At 40.0% G+C, this 23,717-nt stretch overlaps 2 protein-coding genes across 6 annotated transcripts; one reads left to right on the top strand and one right to left on the bottom strand.

Annotated features, from left to right (window-relative positions):
• Window positions 1-7,881: 7,881 nt before the first annotated feature.
• Window positions 7,882-17,707, top strand: eef1da (eukaryotic translation elongation factor 1 delta a (guanine nucleotide exchange protein)). 5 transcript variants are annotated; one of them, XM_030752360.1, is made up of 11 exons: window positions 7,887-8,132; window positions 8,524-8,544; window positions 10,058-10,283; window positions 10,359-10,627; window positions 11,765-11,882; window positions 13,900-13,956; window positions 15,029-15,107; window positions 15,889-15,983; window positions 16,314-16,514; window positions 16,908-17,102; window positions 17,579-17,707. In XM_030752360.1, the coding sequence occupies exons 3-11, from the start codon at window positions 10,074-10,076 to the stop codon at window positions 17,615-17,617; spliced, it is 1,263 nt and encodes a 420-aa protein (XP_030608220.1). In that variant the 5' UTR covers window positions 7,887-8,132; window positions 8,524-8,544; window positions 10,058-10,073; the 3' UTR covers window positions 17,618-17,707. The 5 variants fall into 5 exon arrangements, with proteins under 5 accessions (XP_030608218.1, XP_030608220.1, XP_030608221.1 ...); XM_030752358.1 differs by having other exon boundaries at window positions 7,882-8,132; window positions 10,058-10,627; XM_030752359.1 differs by lacking the exon at window positions 13,900-13,956 and having other exon boundaries at window positions 8,031-8,132; window positions 10,058-10,627.
• LOC115796106 (E3 ubiquitin/ISG15 ligase TRIM25-like) lies at window positions 17,409-23,569 on the bottom strand. The gene is made up of 7 exons (XM_030752357.1): window positions 22,974-23,569; window positions 20,030-20,116; window positions 19,678-19,911; window positions 18,648-18,807; window positions 18,528-18,575; window positions 18,384-18,452; window positions 17,409-18,304 (listed from the first exon to the last, which is right to left on the bottom strand). Exons 1-7 carry the CDS (start codon window positions 23,556-23,558, stop codon window positions 17,778-17,780), a joined length of 1,710 nt encoding a protein of 569 aa, XP_030608217.1. The 5' UTR covers window positions 23,559-23,569; the 3' UTR covers window positions 17,409-17,777.
• Between the last annotated feature and the right edge of the window lie 148 nt (window positions 23,570-23,717).

Below are 23,717 nucleotides of genomic sequence, written 5' to 3'. Positions count from 1 at the left end.
GCCCCGGCAGGTCTTGTATTGCTTCTTCTGTCTCTCTCTCTCTTCTTCTCCTGCTATCTCTTTTGCTCTTAGGTGCAGTAAAGCCAGGCCTGGTGTCCTGCCCCTATTCCAGCCAGCACACCTGCCTATCATTAGCTCATTAATGCCTGTGGATAAAAGTCCAGCTGAACTCTTCATTCTTCACCACATTGTTGTTACCTTTGCAGTGGTAACTTGGTGCTCAACTTGTGAGTAGTTTTCATGTGTACCTTCTGTTGCCTGGCCTTGTTCTCTTATCTCTGCTCTTAGTTCCTTTCAGGTGTGTTCTTTGGCTGGGCTCAAGTCACTTGCAAGCCTTCTTCACTGTTCACCTGCAGAGGAAGGATTTTCTGCACCAGCGCTGCCTTCTGGAACCTTCACTGCTTGCCAATCACAAAGGAAGCACAAGTAAGGATTCAAGTCAAGTTTGTCAACAATTCTGGCAAAATGATTCTGCTGCATTAATATTTACATTTCTTTTCCCCTCTGGCAGTTTCGTGGTGTCATCCTGTTAGGTCCCTGTGCTGAAAGACAACTTACCTGAGTTAAACTTACCTGTTTCTCAGCCTGATAAACCTGTCAAAATAAAAGGTCTTAAAACATGCGTTGGTTTCTAGGGTTCTGCTTTTGAGTCCTTTCATTCTTGTAATTTTGCCACTGTAATCAATTTCCAAAGAAGAGGGGACTGACATTTCCCCAACTAATCATTAGAGGCCAAGATGAGCCAAAAGACACAGTCTGCATCCATGATAACATGCACCAGTTTGAAGACAGAGGAGGAACGTTTCCAGCCCATAACACGGATTGGCTAATCTCTGTACCAACTGTCTTTTTGTTTGTTTTTAAATCAAGAAACATAGTGTTAGCTTTCACTTGAAATTTGCTGATGCTGTCACTTGTGTTGCTTGCTGTGTTTTGAAATGACCACACAGTAAATCTGGGGCTAAATGGGAACGTAAATCTGGCCTTGGAGCTGCTCAGAGCAGGAATTTATGGGCTTCTTTGTGGAAAAAACAAAGGAGCACAGCAAAAGTAAAATAAAGAATTATGGTCATCCTTTAGAATAAAAAGTGCTCACCTCCCTCTCACACCAACAGGGCAATATTAATGGTAACCCACCAGTGTCATTCTGTTGTGGGTTTCTTCCTGTTTAAACTTATATATATATTGTCAATTCAAGTGTGTAAAAACAGACTTTGAACAAAAGAGAAGTAATACACAATATACTGAATGTGTCATTATCATGCATGATTTGATCTTTTTTTAATGAGAGCATATAGAATGAATACCAGGTAAGTTCCAATGCATTATATGGTTGCATTGTGTTTTGAAAGAGTAGTTTCCATTTAATTTTCTAAGGAGGGCATATCATTTGGCAGCCTACGAATGTATCGATAAACTGTAAAAAGCTGCCAAATGTGTGCTCCAATTAAAAAACAACTTCTAAAACATCTAGAATATTAGAGAAATGAAGTGGCTGAACTCAGTGTTACCATATTTGCACCCTTGAACAAGTCTACATTGTCACCTTCCACTGAAGGTGGTTTACAAATGGGTCACATTACACAGTTTTCAGGTGTGACTGCAGAGCAGCGCAGTGCTAAAAAAAAAAAAAAGCCAAGGCCATCCCTACAGAATAGGTTTCTAAGAACAGGAATATAGGTTTCAGCCTTCCAGTGCTTTTCCAGAGTGACTGAGTGATTCATTTACAGAACATTTCTCTGCAGAAGTTCAACAAGAACTCCTCTCAAACAATAGAGGAGCACAATTGTAAGGGTTTTCATCCCTCTCCAGGTGTAAAACTGTCCATGCAGCTCAAGAATAATTGAAAACAAATGTCTCTGTAAAAGGTTGCATGTTATCAGGGCGTCACGTCTGCACAGGTTTCCCATCAAGGTAATCCTACAACACGTCACCTATGAAATGCCTGCTGCCTGGGGGATACTGACTTATTTTTCAGATTGTTTGCTTGCATTTTATCGAGACTGGACATCACCTATTTGAGCACTGGTTTCAATTCTATGGACCGGAGAGGCCAATCTTTATGGTGCAAGGATGCTATAAAGCAGCTGAGTGTCTGATTACCAGAGGCGTCAGTCCCTTTTTCATGCAGGTGCTTTCAGAAAACACCGGGACCGTTTCTTAAGTCACAGCTCTGAATAAAAAAAAAATAAAATTGTTTTAAAATGAAAGCACATGTCAGCTGAAGCCAGTGTACTTTCTTAAAATTTCTAGTTTTGTCAGACCCAGAGTCCAGAACAGTGAAATCAAAAAAAAGAAAATTCAGTTCAATTTTACTTATATAATACCAAATCACAAAAACAGTTGTCTCAAGGCACTTTATATTGTAAGGTAAAGACCCTACAGTAATACAGACAAACAATTTTTTTATTTTTAATTTAAAATAACTTTGAAATAAAATTGTTTCTCATTAGAACAGCAGCAGTTGTTTTACCACGCTTTGGAATTTGTTTACTTCAAACCTGTATGCAGCAATCTCCCACTCTGGGATCCAAGCAAAAGGAAATTTTATTTTGAAATTTCAAAACGAACATTAAAAATTTCACATGGATGCCCTTGTTTACCCAGCTGGTCTGTGGCTGTTTCATATGATGAAAGACCAACAAAGGGGAGAGAGGCAGAAGATCTAAAACTGGTGAGCCTGCACTTGTATTTTGTTATTTATGATTTCCTGTATGCAAGTAACATCTGAGGACCATATCCTACCAACTCAGCTTTGGTCACACAGCTGATCCAAAATAGAAAACAAAGATAAAATCAAATATTAATCAAACAAAAAACAAAAAAACATTTGGTTTGCTCTTACTTTGGAGGAACTCATTTAACCTCATAATCGCAAGAACCCTTTTTGATTTAAGGCAAGTCACCACAGAAAAGTAGCAAATTTGAAAAAAATATATATTACAGTTATGTTAATATGCAAATGTGGTGAAATGGCCTAATTGTAGGGGTACTTTTGGATGCATTTTCATAAATGTCCAATCAAAACCAGTGCAGTAAAATGAACACCACTTTGGACCTTTTGGGGACATTTTCTTCTTCAATGTTGCTTAACCCCTTAACTGGCAGCAAATAAAATCACCTGAAACAACTACATAACACCCTCTGGTTATTATTGGCTCTGAACAACCCATTTCATAGCCTATTAATCGGCTGCGTCTGGTCCGCGGGCCGAATGAAGTGCATTTATATGGCAGGCTAGACCCGCCCATTTTGACTGACACCTCATTCGGCCAATCATGTTAAGAAATGGGTTTCCCAGAGCCAATAATACTCAGAGGGCGTCACGTAGCTTTGTCAGGTGATTTGGTGCAGCCAGTTACATGATTGGCCGAATGACGTGTCAATAAAAATGGGAGGGTCTAGCCTGCCATATAAAAGGGACTACAAACGGCCCGTCACCGGGCCCTTGCCAGTTAAGGGGCTACACTGAAAAGACAAATGCTCCACCACATAAATTATCTTTTACAGTGGCGAGTGTGCACACTGACACTCTGCTGGAGGTGGAAAGTTTCTTTGCTTCCGTTTTTACATGTGAGCTGATTTTCACAGCCAGTCTGAAAATCTCACAACATCCAGTGTGCAGATAAAAAAAAAGGGTACGTGTTTGTCTGGAAACTTGAAGTCAGGGATGATGGAGTCTTTGTTAAACCCTTATCATAAAAGGTTTAAAAAAGCTACCATAAAGCACTAATTTTTCCATCATAATTAATGTTGATGGTATACAATATGGCTGTGCTCACTCTGCTGGCCATAAATGTGTTGTGTCAGGTCTTACAGCTAAATTATGCTCAACTCTGTTTCATACCTGTTAGCAATGCTTGAGTATGAATTCTATGTAGTTTGACAGCTCAGCTTAGCATGTTTCAGCAACACAAAATGAACTTCTCACTCACTTATAGCCACTGGAGCACATGCTAATTTTAGAGCCAGAGGGCTTCACTAATTCAAGAAATTCAAGAAAGTAAGTGGAGCTTTTTAGAACCTTAAAATAGCATTTAAATCTATTTATTTTGCAGTTGGCTCCAAATTAACCCTGTAAGTATACACAGATCTGCCTCAGCATGCAAAACCCCTGCTTAATATTGTATAGTTCCCTCTTATTCTGCCAAAATTTCTGACCCATCAAGGCAGCGACTCCATAAGAACTTTAAACGTGTCCTGGAATCAGGGACTAAGATGTTAGCAGCAGATCCTTTAAAAGCAGGGAGCACAAAAAATCCATAATAACCTTTCAACATATTGTAATTCAAGTTGTCTGAGAGGGATTCAGAGTAACACACTCACTCTGGGCTCTGCTCTCAGGCTTTAGAAAATGCAGCCTGTGAAAGGAGACATCAGCCTTTTCAGGCCAGATCAGGTGAGCAGTGTAAAGAGCAGAAAAAAGTTCACATGGAAAAAAATGTGGTACATGAGTTAAACATTACTGTTACTTGGGAGACCAGAGTTTGAATCGAAGCTGAGCGGTATTGTTAGTGTGTGTGAAATCTGTGCTCGTCTGCTGGTGGGGCAGACAAGGAGGGTTCACATTCTGATTGTTATTGTTACCTTTTCTAAGTTTCTGCTTCCTGCAGCTCTAAGTTCTGTAAATAGCAAGATTGGGGCTCGCAGAACAAAACTTGTAGCACATCTGACAGAAGCTTAATCATATTGTGATCTAGAGAATTTGGAGGCTAAGTCCTTGAACTCTCTGTCGTGTTCAAACCATTCCTGACTAATGTTTGCAGTGTGGTGGAGCATTATCCTAATTAGTGAGGCTACTACTATCAGGGAATGCTGATGAAGTTATTGTCGATGGTAAACGTCAAAGTAACATTCATATGAACACCAGCAGACTCTCCAGACCGTCGAACTGTAAAGCACTGCTTCTTCTCGTTGTTCATCCACCTGCTATTTCTTCCCCCTTGTAAACAATAATGACTCAGGTCACAGTCTGCAGGATGCAAAACAAAATGTGATTTATCAGACCAGCTTCTTTCATTGCTCAGTGATGCTCACATGCCCATTGTAGGAAGAGGTCAGCATGGGCACACGAGGCAGCCTTCCTTCCCCACACACATCCCTGAGCCTGGGGTGACCGTGAACCTCTCACTGTTTCAACTGGTGTCTTTCCTCCAACCACTTTTGGTGAATGCTTCATGCCGCACGCTGGGAACATACCAACTGAACCTGCTGTTTGGAAGATTTGAGCCAGTCCTCTAGCCATCACAAGCTGACCCTTGTCAAAGTCATTCAGATTTTAACACCTGCCCACCTGTAAGTGTTGCTGACTTCACTTGTTGGCCTCCTGATACAACCTTACGTTAAAAGCCCTGAAGCAATGTGCACTAGCACAGGACCCAGCAGACACATGCTGTGCTGCTTGAAAATAAATAATGCAAAAAATCATGAACTGGAAGCAACAAGAAACTGGGACAGGAGAAGGTTTGATGACAGAAAAACAGATCAGGTAGTCGGTAAAATGATGTTGTTGAACAGCATCCAAGAACACCTGAGATCAAAGAAGGATGAAGGTCAAAAACACATGAAAAATTTCTTTTGTATTTAATCAGCCTGATCTACATACAGCCTCTCCAGAATGCTGATTCTCTTCCAGTAGTAACATTCTGGTTCACCAGGACGGCAGAGGGCTGAAGATCCAATAGGCAATAATCTTCATGAGTTTGGGCCCTGCTCCTAGCAGTGTTTTCATTCAAGTCATTAGTATACCTTTAGTTCTTTTAATGCAGAAAATCTCACCTATTTTAGGTAGTCTATTATTATTATTGTAACATTGCTGGAGAAATAAAATAAAAATCATACACCTATGGCTTAAATCACATAATACCTGTTAGAGTATATATTATATCAAATGTCCTATTCGGTCAATAGACAAATACTGATAAACTCTACTGTGTAAGAAAATAGGAAAACATTTGGAGTTTTAAATGTTCTGAATGTAAACCAGTGCTTCTCAATTATTTTCTGTTATGCTCCCCCAGGAAGAAAAAAACCTTTTGCGCCCCCTCCCCCACTCTCCGGTGCGACTATTCGCTGCAGAGCCTGCTCTACGCTGTGAGTAGGCAAAAAAACAAAACAAAAAAAAAACCGCGCGCACACTGCGCACACTCTGACAATAAGAGCGCCACTGCCACCTACTGTTGTGGATGTGTAATTACACTTTATTCTAGTACGGCAAAAAAAAAGCATGTTCCCCGGGGTCAGACGTGCCCCCCTCGTAGCGCCCTACTATTTGAGAAACACTGATGTAAACCAACAACCACAAGAATAGCAATTAAATGTTTGTTTTGTTTTTATATATGTGTTGGTAATACTATTATTATGATTGTTAATATTATTTTAGACTTCACACACACACACACACACACACACACACGCGTGTGATCTAAAATAATAATAAATATTAGAATATTACCAACACATATTTAAGAAAAAATCAAAAGTATACATTTGTTACTCTTGTGGTTGTTTTGTTAAAAACCCTTAAGCTTCCGACCTTTTCCTATTTTTTCCCTAACAACCAAAAATTAACAAAGTAGCTTAAACAAGTAGAATATATTGAATAAAGCTCAGCAAAATAAAATACAATATGAATCAACAATTATCTCAATAATAATAAGAATAACTAAAACTTCTAGTCTAACAGTCTATACTATTCTATGTTATGTCTGTGTAGATTCTCAGTCATCCAGGTCATAGTAGTCTCTGGAGCTTGAAAAAGGCGACTGGACTTCTTTTTGTTTCTTGAAGACGTTTCACCTCTCATCCGAAAGGCTTCTTCAGTTCTCAACCAAATGGTGGAGAGACCCAGGTATTTAAACCCCTGTGGGCGTAGTCCCCTGGAGGTGGTTATGACCCTCTATTGATCATGTGCGTGAACACATGTGCCCAGGTGTGAAGGGGGCGTGGGTCATATTTAATCAGTGGTTTCAGTTGAAACCAATTTAGGACTCCGCTCCATAGTTTCCTGTGGCCTATTGAGGTCACTGGAACAAAGGTGTGAATGGGGGTTGAGACGTCTGGGAAGGGAGCTCAGGACAGCACTGTAAGCGGGGGAAAGTTGGTGACGTAATCCACCTCCTCTGTTCAATGATGGTTGTTCACAGTGGACATAGATGGCTTCTTTCACTCCTCTTTCAAACCATCTGTTTTCCCTGTCCAAAATGTGAACATTGGCATCCTCAAAAGAGTGCCCTTTTTCCTTCAGATGCAGATGTACTGCTGAATCTTGTCCTGTCGAGGTGGCTCTTCTATGTTGTGCCATTCGTTTGTGAAGAGGCTGTTTGGTTTGAGGTTGGTTGAGGTTGGTTGAGAACTGAAGAAGCCTTTCGGATGAGAGGTGAAACGTCTTCAAGAAACAAAAAGAAGTCCAGTCGCCTTTTTCAAGCTCCAGAGACTATTCTATGTTATATATGTTCTTTATATGCTTAAATAAATAGTTAAAATTCCTTTAGGGTAGAGGTTTTTAATTTGGATAGTCTACCCTCTGGAGGTGAATGGGAGAAAAGGTATTTGCCTCAGCAAGTAAGTAGACCTGAGATAAACTGCTTTACTTATGTTTGTTACTATGAATTTATTTTTATTTATTTTTAACCGTTGTCGTGTTGTTCTGAGGATTAAAAAACAAGAGGGGGGGGGGGGGGCAAAAGAAGTGCATGTCTGTTTAAAGTAAATATAAAAAAATAATGTGCTGAGAAAGTCAAACTGTTGGTAAACTGTCACAGCTGACAGCTACCGTTCTCTGCCGTGTAGTTCTTCGAGGATCATGGGAAATGAAGTCTTTGAGCCAAAATGGATTCTACCAATTTTGTCGTACAATGTTAGCTACACAGTGAATTACCTTTATTGTGAGAATCCATAAACTTGTAACGTGTTTTCTTTCGTGTTGGTGAGCTGTGTTATTTTATATAAATGTTACAGAAACGTGTAAAACATCGTTAAAGTCGTTAAAATCGGACTTCACCCCCCCCCCACACTTCCGTTGAAGAATAGAGGTTGTCCGTTAATGCAAGCCCTTTTCCACCGTCGGATTACAACCGAGGCGGCACGCGAAAGGACGTCTACTGAGCTATAAACGTCGAATAACCCCAATAGTAAGTGCAATAAAGTTATATTTTTACAAGTTAAAACGTTTAAAACGTATGATATTTGTTAAACCCGCAAACTATTCGGAAATTAAACTTTTTTTAATGCCACGTGGTCAGCTAAACTACGAGTTGGTGGGGCTGTCAAAAACTTGAGCTAGTGTGCAGGCAACCTGCGAGAGAGAGCACGGACATTTACTGTCACTGCTGCCGCTTTGTCTGTGATGTATTTCTGGTTAGGGACTCCTATTACACATGAACTGTCCACTTATTTTAGTTCTATTTGGTTTTTTTCCTCCTGTGCAGTTTGCACTTCGGAGTTGGTTTACCACAAAGCATTTTAACATTAGGCAAATGTTGAATTTGAGTGTTTATCTCCTTTTTCTCTGTTGGACATTAGCTTGGTATTCCAGTTACAAAGGTGAGTGTCGATGTTGAGGCTACTTTTCAACTAATTAACTCGTGCACTGGATTTTTGCAGTCTTCTAGTGATAGTTCAGGTGTTTTCCCTCATTTGCCAGTTTTTGAAACTGAGTTACATTTTAAGAGATGTTCCTAGTATTTCTACGACCAATTAGTATTCCATAATCAATCGAGTGTTTTATTTAAATAATCAAGTGCCTTTTTTCTGTATAAAAGGAGCATATTTAAATTGCTAGCTTATTTTGTACAAAACTTAAATATATTAACAGTGAAAAGTTGATGCAGGTGCATATTTGAGATTTTTGTTTAATAAGTGGGGGAAAAAAAGGCGTTGTTTTAGGCCAGATTCAAACGGTATCATTTTAAAATGATCAAAAATAATGACTGTCCCTCAAATATCTTGTGAAGTTAGATCTGTATCAATTTTATGTAGGTCGACCTAATAAACTGTCAAATGAGACTACAACAATTAGCCACAGTATTAAAACCAACTTTTATGTCCAGCAGCTTTGTCCCACAGGGTTTGGCAGCACCTTTTAGGTCCTGTGGGTTTTAAGGTGGAGCTTTTCATGGATCAGGCATCCTGCAGGTCATGATTGGCTTTAAATGCTGGAAGTTTGAAGACCAAATTGATGCCTTGAGTTATCTATTGCTCAAGCACCCTCATTGCCATTGTCATTGTTAATATGTCAAAGTAACATTCACTTGAATACCAATGCATTTTAAGCAGATCACTTTAATCCAGATGCTGGTGATTTTAATCTTGTGGCTGATCAATGAACATCTGCTATGTGTGACTGCAAGTTTGTCAGTATACTGTTTTAAGTTTCTATGCATGGAACCTGATTGAGTGCATGTGTTTTTAGTTTTTAGTTTTGTTTTTGTACGTGTGTGCGTGCATTTGTTTGTTTTTTGCAGTAAATGGTTTGAATTAAATATTGAACTTTGCAATAGGCACTGTACTTTATCCCCATCATGCCAAGGCAAAGGTGAGCTGCACACACTGAGTTAAAATGAATGTCTGGTCTTATTTAGTGCATAAATGCATTGTTTTCTTGCCCTGCTGTGTCTAAAAGGAGTAGCCTTGTTCTAGTTTTACAGCATATCTGTCTTTATCTGAGCTGAATTGTTAAACCATAAATCGTTAAACAATTTTATTTGTAATGAACACCAAGGAAATACTGCAAGCAAAAGTTAACCAAATGTTGGCCTGGTTTATTTTGGCATGGCTTGTCCAGTGTGAGATATGAATCCACTGTGTAACCTTTTTGTGCATTATTTAATCAATTCTTATGTTGTAAAGTTCATTAATGTCTTGGAAAGATTTGCAAATTTTATTGGGAAAATTAAGTTATTGATCAAGACTACATTGGCAACACACATCAGCTGTTTTGAGCTTTGTCTGAGGTTTCTAACCAGTGAATTCCAGTACAGTGCCCCCTTCCCACTGAACTAATGGCTCTAGTTTCCACCTGTTGCTTCTTTTGTCTCCAAAAAAAATCCTCTGAAAGTTAAGAGAGTAGAGAAATGGATCAGTCTTGTCCACATCACCAGCAAAGCGGAGCACCTCAGAATGCTGTTCCAATGGGAGCCTTCAAGCAGGGTAATGTTCCTGCCCTGGAGAGGGGCATCATTAGTGGAGACAACATCCAGTTTGGGAGGCTGCGTCGTCACACACGTTTGTCCCAGTCGGAGAGCTCCGGGGCTGAAGAGGAATGGTTGGGCTCCTCCGTGGAGGCAAGTGGCTCATATGGTGAAAGCCCCGTCTTACAGGCAGAGGCAGTATGGTACAACCGCAATGTTTACAAACAGGTCGAGAGCAGCGGACAGCTGTCATCTTCTCCCAGGAGCCCAAACACCAGAGGATCCTTGCCCCCTCAGTCCAGACCCATCCAAAGTCATCTTCAGGGGCAAGAGCACTCTGTCACCACAGTGAAGGCCTCTGGTACACCCCACCGTCAGATTGGCAGAGGCCGCAATCGCAGCTCCTCTGAGACAGAACAGGGGGGCAAAGGTAGCAGGGGGCCACACCCAAGGAAGAGAGGCTTCTCTGAAACGGAAAGCAAGCCTAAATGGGACAAGTATGACACCTCTGACATAGAGATGTGATGTGTGCATTTGGCTCATTTTAACAACTCTTATTTTCTGTGTGTTGGCTGTTTGTTAATTTGTCCTGTTTTTACTTTCTTTAACATAGACCTGCAGATTGGACTCAAAAGTGGGGGTGGGGAAGTTATGCACAGCATATGGCACCAATGTGTATTAATATGGGTTTGCCCTTCAAAGTGTGTTAATACAATAACATGCTGTAGGTGCTTTTGACTCTGTGTCCATGTCTGTGTTCACACATGAATTCCAGAGAATGTTGGGATTGTTGGGTCGGGACATCGTCTGAAATTGTCTTTTTCTCACATGTGACTTACAAAGGAGATAATCTGCTTTAAACTTATTCTCGTAATGGAAATGCTTCACTTCATTTATGCAGGAGTGCTGCATGGATGCCCACTAGCTTGCTGTGAATTCCCATTGCCTGTGTATATTTATTAAAAAAATAAATAAATAAATAAATAAAAAAATATGCACACTATTTCTACTAGGGAGCTAGAAGATTAAAGAACATTTTATGTCCACACTGACTTTGTTGGGCTTTCACATGAAACTGTCAGGTGTAGTCTAGTACTATAAAGTAAATTTTATTAAGAGTATTTAAAATATTTTATTTTTTCAAGGGCCAGTGGTATGTTCACTGGAGAGGGGGTTGTTGGCATGCAGTGACCAGCCTTTTATTCAGTAATCCAGACTTTGCAGACCAGGCAACTCTGCTTATGTGAGTGTGTAGCTAGATGACTGCTGCAGTAAATCATAGGCAGAATGTGAAAGGGAGGTAAATTGTGTATGTGCAAAAAAAAAAGTGTTTGCACTTTTTTTAAAATCAGCAGCTACGTTACAGGTTTGATTGCTTGCTTGTTGTGTCAGCTTACTGGTTGTACGGCTGTACCTGAAAGCATTCTGGAGTGACAAATCAGTGTAAAACTATTCCACCTACAACTCCTGTAATACAGCAACATCACAGTCAAGCATCTGTTGAAGTTATGTTGCTTTCTGTCTGAGCATTTTGGCTATGGCAACTAAACTCCTGGTCATGTTGGTTTACAGATAAGTTGTCAAATACTGTTGCGTTGCTTCATTTTTCATGAATTCTTTTCTCCCTTCATTAGTACCAACATGAGTGGACTGCAGTGCCTTGCCACAGAAAACATCTGGTTTGACAAATGTTGCTACGATGAGGCGGAAAAGCGCTTCTACGAGGGAGTCAATGGTCCCACCACGCAGCAGGTACTGAAGCTTGAATACTAAAGATTTTAAAAAGTCTGTGTTTTGCAGTCTGCAGTTAAGGTTTGATTTTTAGGTGTTTTTAATCTGTATAAACTGGATTGTTCTTTGAAGGAAAGGTCTGTCTTTACTCAAAGCTATGCTGCCTTTTGGCTCAAGCTGCCCAGTCAGTGGCTGCGCAGCTCCCTTTTAGTCACTGCCCTGTTGATTTAGGCAGTAGTTACATCATCGCCCGTTACAGCGCATGGCAGCCTGGAGCAGCTGTGTGCATGTGAGTTAAGCCTCTCAATTTAGAAGTGGTTTGCACTAGTGAGAGGGGTCAGGTGGTTTGGCAGCTGTCTCATCTTCTCAGGGCAGCAGTTCTTGGAGTTTCTACACAACACTGGGAAAACAATGGAAGAGTCTTAGATATGTGTCCAGTTTATTTCTAGTATATGATGTCCCGTTTCATGTCTATATTGCATCATAGTCTATATGATGTGCACAGAGTTTATAGCTATTGGCTATTTCTAACCTTTGTCTGCCTTTACATCCACAGTCCCTAACAAGATTTACAGCATTCAGTTACATAAAATCACAATGCACTATAACTATGAAGCTACAATAAATACACATAATAGAAAAATATAGTGTAGGAAAGATATATAAATTAAAATTATTTCCAAAAATGTCAAATTATAGTATAATATGACTGCAGCTCTGATTTACCTTTACCTGATTTTCCTTTGACTTCTACTGTGAACAATTTAATATCTGTAATCAATTTGATTTCAGTTATGTGCTCCATAGATGACAAGTCTTTATGGAGAATACTGATTGTCCAAATTTAGATCTGCGATGTGGTATTTACAGTAACTATTCACCATGCTCCTAATAATGAAACTGTCTTGTCTTTTGAAAGTATCTAGAAAAACACTCTAGGGTCAGACTATGTATACATTCTTACTGTCTTCAACTGATGTTGCTTAAGGTTTTCAACAATAGAGCTGTCGTTGCAGTTTATTGAAAGGTTTAATCTCAGGATTTGGTGCATGGAAGTTGGGGAGAAATGACAGCTGCAGCATGACAGTTGCTGGTCAGGTCATCGTGCTAGGCTTGTATACCCCACGTCTGTAACTTCTGTATTGCTACATCAGATGCATATAAGACAAGCCTTACATGTGTACTTTAGCTTGCCTGCCTGTCTTACATGTATTAATTCAATGACTCATTTCCCCCTCCTTTAAGCCTTTATTAATGGGATCAAATTGCTAAACCAGCCATCCCACTTTTTTTTTTTCACACTGCGTTCTGTCTTTGACTACTTCTACTTTGTTAGCTCTTTGCCCACACATGCCTGCAGGTTAGATGAGATAATGTCATCATGTAGGACACTGCTAAATCCACAAAGAAAATGTAGTAATCCATACTGCATTATGCCTAAACTGCAGATGTCCACATAATGGAGAATTCAAGTGTAAACCGCAATTTTAACTTTTCAATTATGAGAGTGCTCATTGTGGGGTTTTTTTGTGTGTGTGTCTGTGGTTTTCATATTTTGCTAGCAGTATGCACTGATATTCTAAACACCACTCTAATCTCTTTGGGTTAATGCAGTGATTCTCAAATCCAGGCCTCGTGGCCCAGTGTCCTGCAGGTTTTAGATGTGTCCCTGATCCAACACACCAAATGGCTGAATTACCTTCCCAGTATGCAGTTAAGTTCCCCAGAGTCCTGCTAATGACTTCTATATTTGATTCAGTTGTGTTGAAGCAGAGACACATCTAAAACCTGCAGGACACTGGGCCACGAGGCCTGGATTTGAGAACCACTGGGTTAGGGTGAGGTTTATAAGAACTGCTTTTCATGGGGAGAGCTAAGAGGACAAGCTATAACGGGTCCCCTTTTGTTCTTATGGATGTATAAACTTGACCACTAATTCACATTAATATGCCAAATTCAAGTGTAAAATATTTGTCTTTGTACCTACGACATTTGTCTTCATGTTTTCCCTCCTTACCTTTGACATCACTGGGTGCAGGCGAAAACTGCTGTGCAGCAGGCCAAAGGGCGCCAGCAGAAACGGCAGCACAGAAACGTAAGTGGTCACAGCTTTGCCGCTCAGGCCTGGGAATGCTGCATGGCTGAAACAGTCGGCCGACGTGCTGGTTGTCTGCTGCTGCCTGACATGGAGTGTGTTACTCATCACAGCATCGTGGCATCTCATCCTGTTCCACCATCTTGCCATCCAGCTTCCTTTTCACTCTGTAGAATTAATTTGGACTGCTTTAGTTCTGATCCTGATTTCATTTATTCTAGATATTGTGATCATGATTATCACGTGGTAATGATTCTTGGAAGCCAACCATTTTCAAAGTGTTGGATAAGATCATTACCAGCCTGAAAGCAAAAAAGCCTGATCTCATTATACTGAACATCATTATGCATACTTTATAAATGATTATCAAAGTGGTGTATTTCTGTTCACCATTTTTAAATCAAACTGCTTTCAGTCTCTGTGCTAACAGGCTGTAGGCTAATGATGAGAGTGCTAGAAATCTGATTCTCTAAAGCGGTAGTTCCCAAAGTGTGGGCTGCAAAAGGTACTGTGGGGGGGCAGTAATAGCAGAAATTACTCAGTATGTATAGTTACATATTTATATAAAAAGTGAATGACAACTGGTAATAGGAGGTGGTTAGTTTGTGGTATTAGTCATTACTCTGACCTAAATTTACTGCTCTTGTATTGAAGTTTGTGTCCAGTGACACAAATGGGATTTTCTGGGGTTTTTTTTGTTTGTTTTGTTTTTTTTGTTTTGCTTTTTTTTTTTTTTTTTTAAGGGGGGGTGAGGGGGCCCCAGCACTCCTGACTTTGGGAACCACTGCTCTAAAGAACCTGACTGCTCTTGTAAAGAAGCAGAATCTTACTGTGCTTCTACCTGTATTGGAGCTGGAGTTTATCTCAGCATTGTCTGTTCAAATCATTGTTGTGACAGATTTTTACCCCTGCATGGGTTTTTTGTTTTTTGTTTTGTTTTTTCCCTGCTTGCTGCGTGACATCGGGCTTGGATTGGATCTCAACCTGGATGTTAATGCACTGAATTTGTTGCCATTTTTTGCTGTCCTGCAGTGCGAATCTTGGTAGTTAATTTGTGGTGTTTTTCCCACAGTCATCCTCACATGCAGGAGACAAGGAGCTGGTTTCACGCATGAAGAGCCTGGAGCTGGAGAACCAGACTCTTCACAAAGGTGTGCACAGTAATCGGTGATAATGATCCTTGGTTAATCCTTGATAAATCAGCACAGCCTGTCCAGAAATGTCACTGCGATGCAGACCATGACAATTGTAGCTTGTCAGTGTTGCAGCAATATGCCATGTTAACAAGCAGATCAATTAGGGTATATTTATAAGCACAGGGATTTCTTAAAGTGTGTGGCACAATTGGCTGAACTGTATCTGGCTTCTTGTAACACAATGCAGGAGCTGGTGTGAAATCTGTCATTTCTTTTTCTTAAAGCCTAAATTCACTTGATTCCACATTTCCTGCACTGCTGTAATTTAAAAGAAACTGTTGAGGATTTATTAGCTCTAACTCCAACAAAAAGAAACTGAGCTGGTGTTTGTTTGTGGTGCTCTCTTACCTAAAGCAGGTCTGTTTTAGTGGAAATGTAAATGTCATTAAGTGAATGTTTTAATTCCATTAAAGGAAAAAGTCTTCAGTCTTTCCTTACCTGCACACTCCTGCCTATGTGAACATACATGATTTAAAAAGTACTAAATTTTGCTGTAACTGCTCCAAAAATGGAACAGTCTGTAGATCATTCCAAAAAAAGGAGAAATTTGAAGAGGCTGGAGAGGGGAGAGTTTTTCTGGAGGTAGTCTGAAAACCAGAACAAAAAGAGCGCTTTAAAATTAAACTCAATAATTAAAATGCATACCTGCTTAAGAATTGTCCTTATTCGAAGGTCCTTTTTGCTGCCCCCAAGTGGCAAACGCATTTGTTTGACTTTGATGTGTCTGCCTCTGCAGTGGTGGAGGAGATGAGGGCAGCCCTGCAGAAACTGGAGTCCAGAGTGGCTGTGCTGGAGAAGAGCCCTGCACCAGTGGCCGTCCCCGCTGCAAAGGTGGGTAACGTAAGATGTTCGTGGTTTCTAGAACATGACATCTAGGGGTAAATGGCAGCACAATCTGGGATTCAAATTTTCGTCTTCACAATAAGATCTTAGTCAAATGGTAAATGTTTACAGTGGCAGAGCACACTTTTAAGTTTTCTTTCATTTTCTGTTTTTGTTACTTTTAGTTTAATAAAGTAGTCATATCTTGTCAGGAGACCCTTTCTTCCTCTGATGCACATAATCTATTGAAGTTCTTTTTTTGATGCCTTTCACTGTGATATTTTGTGTCACAAAGAAGAAATGCACCAACCATTTGTCTTTTCCATTTATATTGTCCAGGCTGCTCCAGTCCAAGCTGCCCTAGTCAAACAGGAAAATGGTGATGATGCTGAGGACGATGACGACATAGACTTGTTTGGCAGCGATGAAGATGAGGAGGCAGAACGAATAAAGCAGGAGCGCTTGGAGGCCTATGCAGCCAAAAAAGCAAAGAAACCCGCCCTCATTGCCAAGTCATCCATCCTGTTGGATGTCAAACCTGTATGTATCCAATGAAACTGCAGGTTTGCTCTGGGATAAGAATCTTAAAGTTTTTGTCTTTAAATTTTATTTCATAGATTAGTTGAGTTGTTAAAATCTTATCTGGGAAGTGCAGAAAAATTAAAGCATTAACTTACCTGTGATAGTGATTTTTACTATATACATATTAATACCGTTCTTCAAAATTAAGTTTAAGTAAAGGGATTCACGTTGATTTTTAAAACCATGTAGGCTGTCATTGAATGTTTGCAAATTTGTACATTTTGCTGTTAATGTGTGGATCCTGTGTTCTGATTTGAATATTTTCTTTTGGATTAATGTGTGTGTGTGTGTGTGTGTGTGTGTGTGTGTGTGTGTGTGTGTGTGTGTGTGTGTGTGTGTGTGTGTGTTTAGTGGGATGATGAGACTGATATGGCAAAGCTGGAGGAGTGTGTGCGCTCGGTGCAGATGGACGGGCTCCTGTGGGGAGCTTCCAAGCTGGTGCCAGTGGGCTACGGCATCAAGAAGCTGCAGATCAACTGTGTGGTTGAGGACGACAAAGTCGGCACAGACATCCTGGAGGAGGAGATCACCAAGTTTGAGGACTATGTAAGTCAGTTTGTGGTGCTGAGCCATGTTTTAGCTTTAACAATGACATTGATGCCACAGTCAATACAATTGAGCTGAACTAGTTTTACATGCCAGTGTTTGTGTTGAGGAGAGGGAGTGTGTACGTCCAGAGAGGGAATAATTTATAAAGGTGTTCCTGTGTCTTTAATTAAGTACTTTTGGTAAAGCCTCATCAGGCAGGTTGTGTTGACAAACCTGAGGACATTTAGTTTGAGTTTACAAAAGCTTTTCAGTTTTTATTTCAAGTAAATTTTATTGCAACCAGTTTATAATTAGCTTGGTTGATTTAAGACTGTAGGGGGAAAAAAAAAAGTGTGGCACTCATTAAAATTACAAAAACATTAAAAGGATTCTGCAATATCAGCTTTATTTAAATAATTTGGCTTTCATTATACAGTAAATGTTGCAATAATCATGTAACTTTACATTTGATTTCTTCCTCTTCTTTTCTGTAGGTCCAGAGTGTAGATGTTGCTGCCTTCAATAAGATCTAAGCTCCACCAGCCCTTCACCTGCTCCAAAGTGGTGGTGTTGCTGCTAATTTGGGCATGTGTGGTTAATAAAAAGCTAATCTTTGAGCACAAGCATCTGTTTCATTATTATTCACACTGACATTAATTTTCATGTAATCATACAAGGCAGTCTGTTTTCACGTTAAATTGAGCACAGCTTCAAAGTGGAGCCCAAGCCCACCCAGAATCCAGGGTATAGAGGCTGTGTGAATGTGGTCTTCACTTTATGAAGTAGAACCATCGCATCAGAAACACTGAAGAAGGATAAAGTCCCACCTCTGTAGTCTAGATACACCCCTATTCTGCTGGAGCACTTGGCACTGATGGTCACATTCTCCTTATTGTGCTGAAATGAACAGACTGTGGATGAGCAGTCCAGGCTCCAGGATTTGGAGTTGTGTCCCAGCTGGCATTCGGTCCCTCCTCCAGCCCTGCTCATGTTCTTGTAGCAGACACCGATGGAAACTCCTCCGTTTCCAGCCCACTCTACCTCCCAGTAGCAGCGTCTGGCCATCCCAGCCTTACACAGCACCTGGGCCCAGCTGGTGAAGCGGTCTGGGTGGTCCGGGTAGGGCTGCAGGTCCGAGCGTGTGGTCACCACTCGTCGCCCGTCAGAGAAGCACAAGAAAGAGTTGGCCGTGTTCGGGTCCAGGCTTACATCATTGTAATCTAGAGAGGAATTAGAGTGTGTGTGCTGGGTCACTGGGTTTTAATGATGGTGGTAAGACTTGAAAATAATTGAACTCACATTGTAGGAAGTCTGCTCGTGTCTTTGGTTCTGAGTTGTATGGTATATCAGTGTCTTTAGCCGTTAGATCTAGGGGATAAAAATGGTTATACTTAAATGACCATTTGATAAGTTAATATTCTCTGTGAGGTTAGTAAATCTCACCTTTAGGCTTTTCAGAGTTGTTCTTGCTGCTTTCCTTCAGTAGAGTCACTATAAACACAGGTGAGCAAACATTTTATTTTTTAAATCATCTTTTTGGCAATCAGCAGTGAGCAAACATACCCTTTTCTGATATTTTGGTGAATTCTCTTTGAAGTGTTTCATCCAGACTGTCCTTCAGATCAACCAGGGCGCCTCTCGTGGTTTTATACATTAAATAATGAAGTGCGTCAGTGCTGGGCATCTCCACAGTCTTTGTAGGGAAATGAAGAGACTTGCAATTCTGCAATAACATGTAACACAAATTACACAACAGCATTTGAATGCAAATGCAACACATTTAAATAAACCAGGAAGGCTCACAGAACAGTTGAGGTGGTGCACTTACAGACCAAGTGAAACAAAGCTTTGAAGAGGTTTTCTACGATATTTTAATGTGTGTGTGGGAGGGGGTAACACCTTTAAAGTTCAAATACATTATATAGACAGAAAATCTTTTGAGTGCTGAATATTTGGGGATGATGTGTTTGATAAATAGGCCACATGGATGCAGTTCAAACCGGACTGGAAAGCAGGATCGTGTTAACATGCCTGAGACAAAAAATAGAGGTCAGCAGGTTGACCTTCTGCGTAGTTCTGTATCAGTAAACATGCAGGAGTCTTTCTGGGAAGGTACATATTGTCACCCTCTTAAAATAATGGCCTAAGTCACTATTAATTAATTTTATTTTTGCCTAAATCATATTTTCAGTATTTGGTTCATTTTTTGTCTTTTTTTTTTTTAAGAGGGTGACGATGATATGAGTAAAGTTTTGCCCTGTATTAAACTCAATTAAACAAAAAGGTAAATTTAAAGGTTGCAATTTTGGTTCTCTTCAGTTTTACTCATGCTGAACTCGGGATTTGATCCTGCATAGAAATGCAAGCACATCTTCATTTTGGTTTGAGAGACCTTTAGTGTTAGTTTAATACAGTACAGTAACTAAAGCTGATAGCATGCGTTTAGTTTGCATTATTACTCCTTGATAAAATATAGAAATTGGACTTTTTTTTTTTTTTACAAAGATCAATTGTAACTTTAAAATTTTGCTAATGTGGCTTAAAAATGGTATCAAAGTCACATCTCCACGTTTTTAAAGCTTCTGTTTCATACCTGAAGAAAGTGGATGTGATCTTCACTGTGAGAGAGCTTCTCGAGCTCAGCACCAGTCCTCCTGAGCTCGGCCATCTCCCTCTGTATCTTCTCCAGCTGCTCCTCAGCATGACTGACAGCCGCTCTCTCCTGCGCTCTGATCAGCTCCTTCACCTCGCTGCTCTGTTTCTCAATGGATTGTATCAGCTTAAAGAAAATCCTGTCACTTTCCTCCAGTGCAGCCTCTGTGGAGTGCTGTGGAAGATAAAGTTTGCTCTTTTTGGTCCCCCAGAATCACTGAAACGTCGCACTTTCGACTCTACACAGTGTGGCAAAGACATGCTTAAAGCTCCCAGAGTGGAGATGCTCTCACCTTGATGTATCTGATAATGTATCGAAGTTCCTTCTCAGTGTCCTTCAGTTTCTGCACAGACTTCAAAGAGGTTTCCTGGAGTTTTTTCTAAGAGAATACAAAAGATGAATATCAATCACATGGAGCAGTCCCCTGTGCCGCTTAGGCGAATAATTTTTTTTCACAGTGGAAAGTTTTGATTTCAAAAATCAAAAGGATGGCAATGCAGTAGGAGGCCTTTGGTCTTCCAACCACAGCAGCAGTTGAGCTCAAGATATAGCTGCAGGACCAAAGCACATGTCACTCTCCCTGTGTTCAATATTTTAAATGGTTTACAGGAAGCTATAAATGAAACATACTTATAGGCTACATTTTTTATATAAGGCAAATTTTTAAAAAAGGACACTCCACAGATTCGTTATACACCATATGTAGAGATCATTTAAGACTGCAATCAAGTGTTTGCGATAAGTGGCAATGAGTCTTTCACATCGCTGTGGAGGAATTTTGGCCCACTGTGCATTGCAGAATTGTTTTCATTCAGCCACATTGGAGGGTTTTTGAGAATGAACGGCCTGTTTAAAGTCATGCCAAAGCATGTCAGTCGGATTTAAGTCCAGACTCTGATTAGGACACTCCATTTCATTCCTTTTGGGTCATTCAGAGGTGGAATGGCCCAAAAGTGTGCTTGAGCATCAGGGCACGAGCTGATGGGTGGACATTGTCCCTCAGGATTTTCTGGTAGAGAGCAGAATTCATGGTTCCAACAATTACAGCAAGTCATCCAGATGCTGTAGCAGCAAAGCATACACAGACCATCACACTAGCACCACCATGTTTGACTGCTGGTATGATGTTCTTTTTATGAAATACTGTGTTTGTTTTATGCCAGATGTAACAGGACACAAAACTTCCAAAAAAGTTCAACTTCTGTCTAATCAGAATCATCAAATATTTTCCCAAAAGTCTTGAGGGGCTCATCAATATATTTGTTTGGCAAATGTGAGCCTTTGTGTTCTTTTTGGTTTTCTCCTTGGGCCAGGTAAGTTTGGATTGCTTTTTTCCTTCAATATATGAAACATCTAAAAACTGCATTTTGTATTTACTTGGATTATCTTTGATACTAAAATTTGTTTTGATAATCTGAAACATTCAAGTGTGACAAATATGCAAAATAACAATAACAACAACAACAACAACGACGACTCTGAAAATGCAAACCTCCCGCAGGGCAGCTCACTCTCTGGGGAGTATTTAAAGGAAAAGTATTTTGTATATATTCAAATTGTTTTGTTATTTTTAAATATGCTTTAAAGAGTTTGTAGTGCAGTAAAAAGTGCAGGCTTGAATTTTCCCCATTGAAACCCATTTTAATATACTTGACATAATTTTGAGTTTAATTATTTGTTTTTTATGTATGTGGATTCATTCTCTTTAAAGATATAAACACATTTTGGGTCAATTTAAGAAATGTAAAAATGTAAAAGTGAGGTCAGAGGTCAAATGTGACATGATATTTGGACAGATACTATTATGTGATATTTAGAATCCCCATATACCAGTATCAGTTCCTAAATGTTGACAATACAAACAAAGGCAGTAGAATTTTAAGCAGAGTTGAACAAATAAAACAAAACAAACAAACAAACAAAAAAAGACATTTTATCTGACCTTGAAGAAGAGGTCAGAGGTCCAAAGTAATGTGATATTTAGAATCCCCATATATCATTCTCTATATGCCTATATGTTGTCAATACAAATAATGGCAGTAAGAATCAAAGTTTTAAATAGCTCTATAAGGTTATCACTTTGACCTTTAGATCATCTATTGACTTTGAAGGAGAGGTCAGAGGTCAAATGTGACATGTTTTAAATCTTTATACGGTACTTTCTATAAGTTAACAATACACACCACACTCATAAGAACCATAGTTTCTAAGTTCTAAGACTTTTTGTCAGTTTTCAACCAATAAATCATTAAGTTGACCTTGGAGACCTCGGTGGATGTAAGCCAGGACTGTTAACGTCACCTCAGTCTACTCCCCTAAAAAGTTTTATCAGAATTTATTCAGAGCTTTACAAGCTGTTGTGTTTACAGACAGAATGACACACACGCACGCAAACACTACCAAAAACACAACCTCCTTGGTGGATGTAGTAATTATTTAAAAAATAAATAAATAAAATCAGAAAGGGGGAAAATGATTTTTCACATCACTATATGATCAAATACAAGACTTTCCTTAAAAAAATACATTTGTTTTAAAGTTTTCTTTAGCGCCAGGCTAAACCAGTTATAGTTTTTACAAACCAGAAGTACTCATAGGTACTTCAGCATATTTAAATTGTGCACTGTGCACAGTGAATGAAATATAAGGACCTAAAAACATTTGGAGGAAGTTATGGGCCACAGACTACATGACAGCTTTTGGGTTAATATTACCAAAGCTTCATGGGAGCGACGTTGTTATTAATTTATATTTGCTTGTTTGTCCACAGTCTGCATCACAGACTTAGAAGTTTGTGAACACAGGACCTTATCTGTTGAGAAAATATTCAAATATTAGAGGCACCATCCCGTCAGCTTAGCCTGGTACCCAGTGGAAAAAAGGGAATCTGATCTTCAGAGGAAGCAAATAAACATTTTTCATTTTGATTTTTATTCAGTTTAGTAATAAAAAATGTTAAGTTACATAAACTACTCTCTCAATCCTTATTTTCTATCTTTACTATTTACCTTTACAGACTAAGAAGTACTAACCCTAAGAACTACACTATTTGATATGGAAAACCTGCAGTTTCCCTTTAAAATCCAAATTCACGCTGACAATAAAACCCTGTCTAAAAACATTGGTGCATCTTTCTATGGATATCTTAGAGAACCATTAAAAGGTGAAGAGCAACTTAAACTATCTGAATTTCTAATCAGTGAATCTGGACATGATTAAAACCCGTTCAAACCTACCTGCTGTTTTGCCCTCTCGTCCCCCACAGAGACAGTTTCATGGCCCTTATGGCTCTCTTTAACACACTGTGAGCATACACAGTGCTGGTCGTTGTGACAGTACAGCCTCAGTAACTTATCATGCTGTGGGCACAGTTTCTCTTTCAGCTGATCTGAAGGTTGTATCAGCTTATGAGCCTTTCCATGAAAGCGTTCTTCATGGACTTTCAGGTGAGCTATGCAGTAGGACTCCAGGCACACAAGGCACGACTTCACGGCTTTGCTTTTTCTCACTGTACAAAAACTGCATTTGACCTCCTCTGTTTTAGCGGAGTGTTGAGCCTCAGCCTGTAATCCGCTTTGCTGAAACTTTTCCACCAATTCACCCAGAACTGTATTTCTGCTCAGCAGAGGTCTCGGGCGAAACACCTGCCTGCACTGAGGACAGCTCCACTGGCCTTTCTGCTTGGCCCTGTTCCAGTAGTCTTCAATGCACTCCAGGCAGTAGCTGTGTCCACAGGGGATTGTCACGGGGTCTCTTAACACCTCCAGGCACACGGAACAACAGAACTGGTCCTGTTCAACAGAAATAGTTGTGGCTGCCATTTCCTGCACTCTCAACTGAAACAGAAAAGGGAAAGCTGGGCGTAGTTCACAGGTGTCCTTACTGCAGCTTCTCAGGTTTCACCTGCTGCACCCTGAAGCCTCCAATCACAGCCAGCAAAGCAGCATGTGGGCTGTCCCAGAGAGCCTGTGCAAAAAACA

This window comes from Archocentrus centrarchus, chromosome 17 (assembly GCF_007364275.1).
Source record: "Archocentrus centrarchus isolate MPI-CPG fArcCen1 chromosome 17, fArcCen1, whole genome shotgun sequence".
Classification (NCBI taxonomy): Eukaryota; Metazoa; Chordata; class Actinopteri; order Cichliformes; family Cichlidae; genus Archocentrus; species Archocentrus centrarchus.
Note: the sequence above shows the minus strand (reverse complement) of the source record. Positions and strands in the feature narration are given on the sequence as shown.